Source organism: Phalangium opilio, unplaced genomic scaffold (assembly GCF_054372755.1).
Source record: "Phalangium opilio isolate 3A_F unplaced genomic scaffold, DU_Popi_V2 ptg000105l_1, whole genome shotgun sequence".
NCBI classification, from domain to species: domain Eukaryota; kingdom Metazoa; phylum Arthropoda; class Arachnida; order Opiliones; family Phalangiidae; genus Phalangium; species Phalangium opilio.
This window is the reverse complement of record NW_028324207.1, coordinates 8,627,188-8,638,106: the sequence shown is the minus strand read 5'-3', so window position 1 is coordinate 8,638,106 and position 10,919 is coordinate 8,627,188. Positions and strand designations below refer to the sequence as shown.

General features: G+C 37.0%; 3 protein-coding genes across 4 annotated transcripts in view; 1 reads left to right on the top strand and 2 right to left on the bottom strand.

Moving 5' to 3' along the window:
* LOC149629836 (uncharacterized) overlaps window positions 1-9,035 on the bottom strand; it is a 30,856-nt gene extending 21,821 nt beyond the window's left edge. The window contains exon 1 of the mRNA XM_089851534.1: window positions 8,947-9,035. The gene's annotated coding sequence lies outside the window, so the exon portion shown is untranslated. The remainder of the gene's footprint in view (window positions 1-8,946) is intronic.
* Window positions 290-2,654, top strand: LOC149629838 (uncharacterized). Of its 2 annotated transcripts, none has more exons than XM_089851759.1 (6): window positions 290-635; window positions 1,296-1,396; window positions 1,662-1,818; window positions 1,904-2,010; window positions 2,083-2,299; window positions 2,441-2,654. In XM_089851759.1, the coding sequence occupies exons 1-6, from the start codon at window positions 422-424 to the stop codon at window positions 2,539-2,541; spliced, it is 897 nt and encodes a 298-aa protein (XP_089707885.1). In that variant the 5' UTR covers window positions 290-421; the 3' UTR covers window positions 2,542-2,654. The 2 variants fall into 2 exon arrangements, with proteins under 2 accessions (XP_089707885.1, XP_089707884.1); XM_089851758.1 differs by having other exon boundaries at window positions 1,901-2,010.
* On the bottom strand, window positions 7,434-8,917 carry LOC149629837 (uncharacterized). Its single transcript, XM_089851712.1, has 2 exons — window positions 8,178-8,917; window positions 7,434-8,130 (listed from the first exon to the last, which is right to left on the bottom strand). The coding sequence occupies exons 1-2, from the start codon at window positions 8,915-8,917 to the stop codon at window positions 7,434-7,436; spliced, it is 1,437 nt and encodes a 478-aa protein (XP_089707838.1).
* Window positions 9,036-10,919: the final 1,884 nt, after the last annotated feature.

Here is a 10,919-nt window from a genome sequence, read left to right as displayed (position 1 = left end):
TTTCTCGTCGAAAATGTATATGATCGAAATTAGTATCGATGTCGCTAGTGCGGTGGAGAATCAAATTCCGGCGAGCTCTGCCGCGTAATTTAAATTTATGAAAATGTACGCGACGCGAAACAGCCAAGCCCACCTGCTATACGCAAAAACCTTAAAAAGGATAAATAGACTCCATCCGCCTCCTCCAAAGCCCGACTGCCCGAGATGGTGCAGGTGGATAGGTTAAGTCTTTAGAAGACGTTGTCTGCTGCGAGTTCTGCTGTTTATTATATTATATATCCCGCACGAGTGTCCTTTCTGCTGGGCAGTCTGCAGCTTGTTTGTCAGTTGATTTTTGGATAATAAAAATTGGATTCAAAGCGCGTCGAACGCGAGAGAAGGTCGTGTCATTTCAGATTTTCTGAATTACTAGTCATCTAAAATGACGACAAGAAAAGCGAAGAATTCTCTTCATTTTCTCGTCAAATGGATTGACGAAGAAAAATATGATAATTACGAAATTGGAAGAATTGTGGACAAAAAACTTGTAATTGAAATTGCAACCGCAACAGATTATAAAAAGTACATAAACACAGTTACCGACATTAAATGGGACGATAACGAAGAGTGTGCTCCAGGAAAATTATTGGCATTTGGTAAGTAATATCTTTTGATAATAAGCACGTAATTAAGTCCCTAGCAGGGTTAGAACATCGAATTTCATTTAGCCGAATTGTGTATATATAGTGTAATAGCGTTGTTTTAAAGGAGTGTGGGAAATAGGCTCAAAATTGCTAGCACAGAAATGTGTTGGGTTTCGTTCATAAATGACGTCACGCGTCGAACTGTGACGATTTGGGACTCAGGTGAAGTAGTTTTATTCAGAAACGTGACTCAAAAAAGTTAAAAAATCACTTAAATACTTGATCCAAACAAAAGGGAACTGTTTCATTTTATAACCCCTAAGTGTGAATATCGAGTGCTTGTCCGCAGACCGAATAGGATTATTTGGAAATATTTCACATTTTCTTTAAAGGTTTTGGCTAGTTTAATTTGAGGGAAATAAGATTTATGTTACCTAGGGAGATTGTATAAATTCATGTGATTATGTGTGTCAAAGGGGGAGGGAGGTCAAAAACCCGATTTTTTGGGTCACGTGATTTGTGAACAGTCCCTTGATAACCAAAGCAATATTGCTATGCTTCTGGTGAAACAATTATAATTGGAAATTATCTAACGTGTACATTTTTAGTACCAATTCGATTCTCGAATTAGATTTGTGTTCCTAGCTTAATATTTCTCACACTGAATTTAAGGTACAGACGCCCAGATTGAAAAAAGGTTGAAAAAAGAACTTAATAAGTTAGAGAATGGGGACAAGTCACCAGCATGCACGAGTTCACCAGCACTAAAAGCGGTACGTCTCTATTATTATCTTGAAGAATTTATAGTGAGTCAGTTTCTTGTAATTCCACGTTTTTTGTTACAAAGATAGTTGCACAGAAGTTATAACACTCTAATTTGAAATTTCGAAAAAAGGCTGAAACATTTTCATATTTAACAAATTAATTTTTAACAAAAGTTAATAAGCCAGGCTAAATAAACATTCTAATAATTGCAGTAAAATATTTGGGCCAACAACACAAGATGGTACAGTTTCAACGTTTATTATCTTTTCACAGCAAGCTCAAGCGCTTTTGGAAAATCTCGACAGTCAAGCTGAAAAGGATCATGACATGGCTACATGGTCTAGAAATAAATTGGAAGATAAAGTCCTGAAACTGAAAGAAAAGAACAAACGCCTGAGAGAAGAATTAGATTATCAAATGAAATTGAATGGTGAAATCAAATTACATAGTCTTAAATGCTGAAAAAATTAAGAAATCTAAATTAAATACTATTTAAATGGTTTTTTTTAAAGAAGTTGGAACATGGATCAAAAAACTAAAAAAGTTGCATGAAAAATGCCAGAAGTCGTCTGAATTGGAAGAAAGCCCAAGTGACAATCCACCAAACGTGTCTGTTGAAATGGTAAGACTCGAGAGGGTCTAACTCGAATTCACAAATTTAGCAAGCATTAACTGATTGGCAAAATTACCTTAGGTGAAAATTGGAAAAACTTCAATTAAAAAAACTGATCTCTTAAATGCGGAATTTTCTGCAAATGGGAATGCCACAACTTTCGCTCGAAATTTACTCCTGACGGTTTTCAACCGAGACGAGCTAATTAACACCTCCATTTCTGGAAAACAATCTAACGCGCACCTAAATGTTCCAGCAAAAAGGCAATTGGATCCTGAAAGAGTCAGTGACATAATTGGTAATTGATTTACATCCAGTTAATTAATTCATTCTGCTTTAATAAAGCCTAATTTAAGTACCTGTAAAAAACAATCATTAAATTGCTGTTTTTTTAATTACTCCGGAGAGCTTGTTTTCAATGAAATGTAATTTTGTTTAGATTTTACGTGCCAGAAGTATAGCACACCAAAATCAAAAATTAAACTGTCACTTCAAGCAAAAATAAAAGAAATTTCAAAGAAGTCTGCACTTCCAAAGTAAAATTGTGAATTGACATATTCAAAAAAGAATAATTTTTGTATTTGTTATCAAAATAGTCACTACTTTTCTATTATTATGGTCATTGAACATTTAATAAAATTGATAAAACATTAAATTCAGTTATTTTAAATTTATTCGAATGCCAAAGAGAATTTAGTATTTGGGCGCTTGACCTATTTGGGATTTGTCATTCCTGTGGGCGCCGCCAGGAGCAGTCGGAGCGGAGCGCCTTGTTCAGTTGGACTTTAGTAACAACTTCCTTTCCTATGATAATTAAGTTTTCAAAATATTCTTTGAATTATTTAGAGTTTCTTAAGAACTCCCTAAGGGTTCTATTAAATATCTTATTGGGTTTGATTAGGAATAATTTTGAAATTTCTTTAGGAATAGTTTTAGAATTTCTTTAGGAATACATTTCGAATTTCTTTAGGAATACTTTTGGAATTTCTTTAGGAATACCTTTGGAATTTCTTTCGGAATACTTTTGGAATTTCTTTCGGAATACTTTTGGAATTTCTTTCGGAATACTTTTGGAATTTCTTTAGGAATACTTTTGGAATTTCTTTAGGAATACTTTTGTAATTTCTTTACGAATACTTTTGGAATTTCTTTAGTAGTACTTTTGGAATTTCTTTAGTAATACTTATGCAATTTCTTTAGGAATACTTTTGGAATTTCTTTAGGAATACTTTTGGAATTTCTTTAGGAATACTTTTGGAATTTCTTTAGGAATACTTTTGGAATTTCTTTAGGAATACTTTTGGAATTTCTTCAGAAATACTTTTGTAATTTCTTTAGGAATACTTTTGGAATTTCTTCAGAAATACTTTTGTAATTTCTTTAGGAATACTTTTGGAATTTCTATGTTTTTCTATGGAAAAAGGGGCCAATTTTCCGCAATTTTCCTTACGATTTCTTAAGACGTTGCTTTAGGTTTTCCTAAGACATTTTCTTATGGAATTCTTAAGAACATTTTTGTAAGGGTAAAAGACTTTCCAAAAAGGTATACGTGGAATCTTTCACAACCCCATACAACTCCCAAAGCTTCCTTTTCTATTTGGGAATATTTGGCTTCAGTTGACGACAACGAATGACTGGCGTATGCTATGACACGACGCTTCTGATCTTTGTCCACTTGTACCAAAATGGCACCTAAACCGACTGGACTTGCATCGGTATAGAGTTCTGTAGGCAGTAGTGGGTCAAAAAATGCAAGGCTTTTCGCTGAGACTAGCTCTTGTTTAAGCTGTTCAAATGCTTCCTCTTGCTCATTCCCCCAAGCAAATATAGCATTTTTCTTGGTTAATCTCCTTAGTGGTTCGGAGATGGTAGCATATCGTGGAAGAAACCGCGAGCAAAACGTAACCATGCCCAGAAAACTTCGTAACTCTTTCGCTGATTTCGGAGGCGCGATATTCTGGACAGCTGTGATCTTACTAGGATCTAAGGTCAGGCCTTGTCCGCTCAGAATCATTCCGTAAAACGATATCGACGATTTATTAAAATCGCATTTGTCCGGATTTAGTGTTAATCCACTTTCAGATAGAGCAGATAACACGGCCGATAAAGTTGCATCATGTTCAGCTTGATTCTTACCACCCACAACAATATCGTCGGTGAGATTCATGGCATGGTCAATACCACTGATGACTTCACGAATCGCATTTTGGAACACTTCTGATGCAGATGATATTCCAAAGGTCAATCTTTTATAGCGATATAATCCTCGGTGTGAAGCAAATGTTGTGATATAGCGAGAGGCAGGATCCAATTCCAACTGATGATATCCACTACTGAGATCTAACTTCGAGAATATATTGCAACCGTTTAATGTAGCTACAATATCATCGATAGTGGGAGAGGGGTATCGCTCTCTGGTTATAGCTGCATTTGGCGCTCGCATGTCTACACATACTCTTATGGGCGGTGGCTCATTTGGATTTCTTTGCGGTTTTGGCACGATTACCAATGGTGAAATCCATGGAGTTGGACCTGTAGATGGTTCAATGATGTCCAACTTCTCTAAGCGATCGAGTTCCGCATCTAACGCTTCTCTGAGGTGAAATGGTACTTTGCGATTCGTTTGTGCGATGGGTGTAACCAATGGATTGATATGCAACTTGATTACTTTGCCTTTCAGGAGTCCAATCTCTTTTTTTATCAGGGTTGTTTGATTTAAATCGGTTTGATTTAAATCACTGATTTAAATCATGATTTAAATCAAGAGATTTTTTTAAAAAAAAATCATTTGATTAAAATCAAGAATATATTTTTATTTTTAAAAAATGTTTTCTAAGATTCCAAGAAGTAGTTTAAGAAACTCGAGAAGAAACTTAACTAGAAAAGACCTAAAATTGAAAATAATCATGGTTTTGGTATATTTCAATGTAAGTTTTTCCCAGAACTCCAGTTTGTCTTGCTGGAAAGGCTAGGAAATGAAATAGCGGTCAAGCTAGACCTTTTATACAAGCATTTGAATAGTAATAATATCCAATAGCTGCTTAAATGTCATGATTATTTTGCTTTTGCTTAATTTTGACTCAAAAGTTTTCATGTTGGTAATTTACTATCTATTAGTTCAATAAAAATCAAAAAAATCAAATAAATCAATTAAAATCAAAAAAATCCGATTTAAATCAAAAAAATCGATTTTTTTGAAAAAATCAAAAAATTCAACAACCCTGTTTTTATTTTGTCGCCATCTATGATGGGACAAAATATTACGGACATCCATTTATGAGACATAAAACGGAAAATTAGCTCCGCCTTCGTCGTCGCATTTTTTCGTCGTCAGCTCCGCCTTCGTCGTCGTCTCGCCTTCGCTCTCTTTAAACTACTCCAGAGCAATGAGATAGAATATATATATGAAACCTAGAGTCACAACGTGAGATCTCGAGATCGACGTTTCGCAATACACCTTTTATCGAGCATGAATCTTTATCGGTGGCGCCACCCTAAGAACTTTTTTATTAACGTCTGCTGCTATAATCTGTGTAACAAGCTGTCAAGATAGTTTTTAAACGTGTTAAATAAAATAAGCATACGCGAGTATTTGAATTGTAACTCTATCTCTCTCATAGAGATCTATCTCATTGCTCCAGAGTCGCATTGTAGCCGTAACAGGCTGAGAAATAAGGATTTTTTTTGCTGAGCGCGTGATCGAGTTGGCTTCGTTTGATTTTTGCACATAACGACTTCTAAAGCCTTCCGTTAACGGTAATCAAACTTAATTTTCAGTGATTTAAACTATTTTTCGTGTTATCGCCGTCTTTTGGTTTTACCTACTGGCAGCGTTTTGCCATAGGTCTTGGAAAAGCTCTTATTGTTTGTTCCTCGGGACTCATGACGGGGCTTTTCTATAACTGTGTTTGAGACCTTACTTAAAATACCTCCACTCTCATGTTTTCGCTGTTATTCTTTGAATTTCGGTAATTAAACGTGCGGACTCGACATTTTTTGTTGCTCACTGCATTCCGCTAACGGTGTTTAATTTTTTAATTCGGTTTCATCGTTATTTTTAATTCGGTTTCATCGTTATTTGGCTCATTTTCGCCGAAAGTGACGCTGTAACGCCGACGGGGATATTGCCTAGTCCTTGTCTCAGACCGTCCTAAAAAGTTTAAAATTCATTATGCCGTCTGCTAAACACTATGATTAAGGTTTCCCACAGTTCGGTTCAAATCGGTTTTGGAGTAAAACTGAAACTGAACTGAAACTTTTCAGTTAGGATTTTCAAGAACTGAAACTGAACTGAAATTATCAGTTCGGTTGAGCCAAGAAACCGAACTGATCAGTTCAGTTTTCAGTTATAACTGAACTGAACCGAAAACCCCAGATTGTGACTATTAACCGCTAACTTTTTCTACTACTACTAAATATTTTGGAATCGTTAAAAGCCATACCTTATGAGTTATGTTTATTTCACAAACTACTAATTATTAACATTGAACAATTTAACTTTGACTATATAACTAATTATGATACCCTTTTTCTAATGTTGTTAATTTAAATAAGAACTGCGTAGCAGTTCTTATTGAGATTAACAACATTAGAAATATTAAAATACCATGGATCAGAAATTCAATATCTACGATATGATACCCTTTTTAGTTACTAATTATTGGTATTCTTTTAGCCTGTGTCTCTCTGCAGAGGGTCCCAGCTAATCACGGGACTTAAATTAATAGCTTATTTTTATGCATAATTAAATATACGCGACATAAATGATGAAATATACGCGACTCTAATAAGGTAACTTTACGCGACACATCCCCCAAAATATCATACAGCATGCAATAGTAAACGACGCCAGTTTTCTATTGTTCTACTAATGTTTGCGGGAACGTATTGATATCGTTTCTCGCGATAGATCGAAAGAGTACTTAACTATCTCTTCAGTTCAGTTTTTATCAGTTCAGTTTAAGAAATAAACCGAACCGAACTGAAAACTGATCAGTTTGGAGATGTGCAAACTGAAACTGAACTGAAGCAATCAAATCAGTTTAGTCCCTAAACTGAAACCGAAAATAACTGAACTGAACCGAAAACTGAACTGTTTGAACTGAACTGTGGGAAACCTTAACTATGATCTCATTTAAATTGTGCGGAAACGTGTTTTAAACTAATATGGGTCATTCCAAGGACACGTGTCTTTTGTGTGACCTCTTTATGTTCGGCTCCCTGTCATTGTAGCTGTAACAGGCTGAGAAATAAGGATTTTTTGGGGTTTGTTGTATCTCGGCTTTTGTTGAGGAGATATTCTTTATACGATTTCAATATTAATTAGCAATGTTACTGTATATGAGTAAGGCATTAATTATACAGTGCCTAAATATAGTTTTTGTAATAATTATCCTTTGCTATTATATCAATATGGAGTTCATTATACATTGCTAAAATACATTAGAAAGCGCGACAAAATTGTAAGGGTTTCCTTGGAACTCTTGTTTATATAGGTGAGGATATTTGGTCAGAACGCTTCTGGTAGATTCGGACATAGAATGGACGATCACGATTAAACCAAGACTTTCGCAGGTTTGGTAACTGAGGATTGGTTTCGTATGCGATCCTTGATTCGGTACAACGATAATCCGAGCAGATATAGTAATATCCTTAAAGCTGAGGTTGGCGGTGAACATTCCAAGGCTTTTTAATGGTGTTTTCGACGAGTAAGGAAAGACAGCATTTTCGTATGGTGATAAGGTTGGTTTCGGAATGATTGTATTAAAGCTTTCTTGATCAAGGATATTAACTGAAGATCCCGTATCGATAATCCATGTGATGATGCTATTTCCAATTGGAATGGTAACTTTCGGCGTTGGTTTATCCGGAAGCATAGCATTTGATGTTACGGTTAAAAACGATTCATCCGAATCTTCTCCGTTAGGTGGTTGTAGGGATAGTTGTGATGATGAGCTCTCCCTAACAGACTGTATTGTGTAGGCACCTGTAACCTTTGGTGTTTCCGTTACAGACCTTACACCCCTTGTGTTTCTGTTCCCTCTTTTATTTCTACCACCACCTCTGACATTTTGGAATGGTTGTTGCTTCGGTTGATTGGTATTTGGTGATTCTTGTCTTGTCGTTGATCTGCAACATTTCGCAAAATGCCCAATTCTCTGGCACTTCATGCATACTTGATTAAAAGCGGGACACCCTTGCCTTCCTTGGGGATGCGGATAATTGCCTCCACACAACCCACATACAACGGCTGCTGAGGTTTGGCTGGACGAGTTGTACGAGGATTGTTGGGACCTTTGGTGATATTGAAAAGAGGTTTTTGGTTATGGTGATGTGTGCCTGATGCACTCTCGATTCCTTTCGTTTGCGATTCTGCGAGTTCATGAGCTCGGGCCAGATCCAGTGTCTGTTTCAAAGTCAACTTGGGCTCTCTCAAGAATTTCGCACGCAGAGTTGATGAAATACAACCTTGGATTATTTGTATTTTTAACTCTCGGTCCACATCAGCAAATCCGCAGGTAGATAATAAGCGCCGAAGTCGGGTATAAAATTGATCCATCGATTCCTCCTTAAGCTGTTTGCAGTCACGAAAAACTAACGTTTCATAGTCGGTATTACATGCAGGTGCGAAGTGATTGGTTAACTTCAATTTTGCAGCCTCATAGGTTTGAGGATCCGTGGCTACGTTGATATTGTCAAAAATTTCTTCTACATCCGATCCAACGTAATGTAACAATAAGGCCCTTTTTTGGTCATCGTCTTGAATGGCCATAGCTTTGATAAGATTCTCAAATCTGCGCAGCCAATTTTTCCAACGTGATGCAATCTCAGCCGAGGCTCCGTGTATTAAGAAAGGTTCAAACGGAGGTAACGATATTACCGACGCAGGGGAAGGAGAAGGCGGTGGGGTAGACATTTTAATCAAGATATAATTAAAAAATAGACCTTTTTTCTATCCCATCTCCGTCGCCATTGTAATGATTTCGGGTTCTTGGTGGGATCAAAATAATACGTCTTTCTCGTTCGCCATCTTTATTTTCTCTGAATATATACACACCTCATAGTTTACATTCCATGCCATCTATATTGTCGCATATCTTTTATAGATGGCACTAGTGATAACATTTTAACTTTTTCGCGGTAAATTTAAATCAACAACTGGTAGATTCTACAGCGATCATCGCAAATGAATCGCGGAAATAATTCTTCACAATTTCGACAATCAAGGAGTCATACTGAATATAATCGAGGTAATCAAGGACAACAACACAACTACGAACGATATCGCGACAGTAGAAGCCACTCGCATTACAATGGGCAAAGATCCACAGCAGCATGGAACCAGGCAAATCAACAACGACCTTGTATAAGATGTAACAGGTTCGGGCATCCAGAATATAGGTGCAACCATATCAATTCCATCTGCAATCACTGTAAAATACAAGGGCATTTGGAAAAAGCATGTCTCAGAAAGTTAAAGGAAAGGACTAGAAGACCCGAGCAAAGAAGCAACGCAAGAGTACATTCCGTCGAAGAACAGGAACAACCGATAGCCCAAGAACGGCTACATCTTTATGAGCCCAATCGACAAAATCAAAATCGGGAATCAAATGAAAAGAACGCAAGACCCCAAAATGAAATAACAGAATATACTCCGATATATTATATCAATGAAGCAAATGCAAAAGAAGAAACACCAAGAGAAGAAACGAATGCACAGGATTCGAGCGAGAATATAGCAAAAACGGACGTCAATACGTCAATTAGTTTTCACACAGAACACCAATCAACGGTAGGAACCATCGGCTTTGAAGAACAGGAAGACAGGAAGCAACAACTTCATCAACAATTACCTCCAGCCATACACATAGATTGCAAGATAAACGGAGCTAACATAAGCCTACAACTGGATACAGGCTCGGCAGTTACCATAATTTCGGAAGAAACTGCTAAGAAAATACCGAACATAGGGCCTTTAAGACCTTTCGACTTTCGATTAAGTTCTTACACGGGACATCCCATAATGACAATCCTTGGAGAAACCATGGTATCCGTTACCTATGAGAAGCGAATCTGCGTATTACCAGTAGCCATCTGTCAAGGAAAGGGACCAGATCTATGTGGACGAACATGGATTAATTCAGATTTAAACATGTGGCCGAAGCCTCTAGAACACCCGACTAAGGTTTCCCACAGTTCAGTTCAAACAGTTCAGTTTTCGGTTCAGTTCAGTTATTTTCGGTTTCAGTTTAGGGACTAAACTGATTTGATTGCTTCAGTTCAGTTTCAGTTTGCACATCTCCAAACTGATCAGTTTTCAGTTCGGTTCGGTTTATTTCTTAAACTGAACTGATAAAAACTGAACTGAAGAGATAGTTAAAGGGAGCCACCGGAGGGTATGCTAGCCAGTCTGCCTATTCGTTTCAAATTTCGACGCTGCACTTTTGTGGCGCTGAATCTGCACGTCCAACTTTGTTTCAGTTTTCTGTGGGAGAAGCCTGGTTCTAGGTGGCCATGGGGGGGATACTTTCTATTCACTCCCCTCGTAGCTAGAAGAGGGCTCGGAAATCCGCGGGAGGGAAATGCAAACCCTCCGATGGCTCCCTTTAAGTACTCTTTCGATCTATCGCGAGAAACGATATCAATACGTTCCCGCAAACATTAGTAGAACAATAGAAAACTGGCGTCGTTTACTATTGCATGCTGTATGATATTTTGGGGGATGTGTCGCGTAAAGTTACCTTATTAGAGTCGCGTATATTTCATCATTTATGTCGCGTATATTTAATTATGCATAAAAATAAGCTATTAATTTAAGTCCCGTGATTAGCTGGGACCCTCTGCAGAGAGACACAGGCTAAAAGAATACCAATAATTAGTAACTAAAAAGGGTATCATATCGTAGATATTGAATTTCT

Coding starts and splice junctions, on each gene's coding strand:
- LOC149629838 (XM_089851758.1), top strand. CDS start 422: ATGACGACAAGAAAAGCGAAGAATTCTCTTCATTTTCTCGTCAAATGG. Junction 1,397..1,661: donor GTTCACCAGCACTAAAAGCG/GTACGTCTCTAT, acceptor ATCTTTTCACAG/CAAGCTCAAGCGCTTTTGGA. Junction 1,819..1,900: donor TTATCAAATGAAATTGAATG/GTGAAATCAAAT, acceptor TTTTTTTTAAAG/AAGTTGGAACATGGATCAAA.
- LOC149629837 (XM_089851712.1), bottom strand. CDS start 8,917: ATGTCTACCCCACCGCCTTCTCCTTCCCCTGCGTCGGTAATATCGTTA. Junction 8,131..8,177: donor GGTGTCCCGCTTTTAATCAA/GTATGCATGAAG, acceptor GAAATGTTGCAG/ATCAACGACAAGACAAGAAT.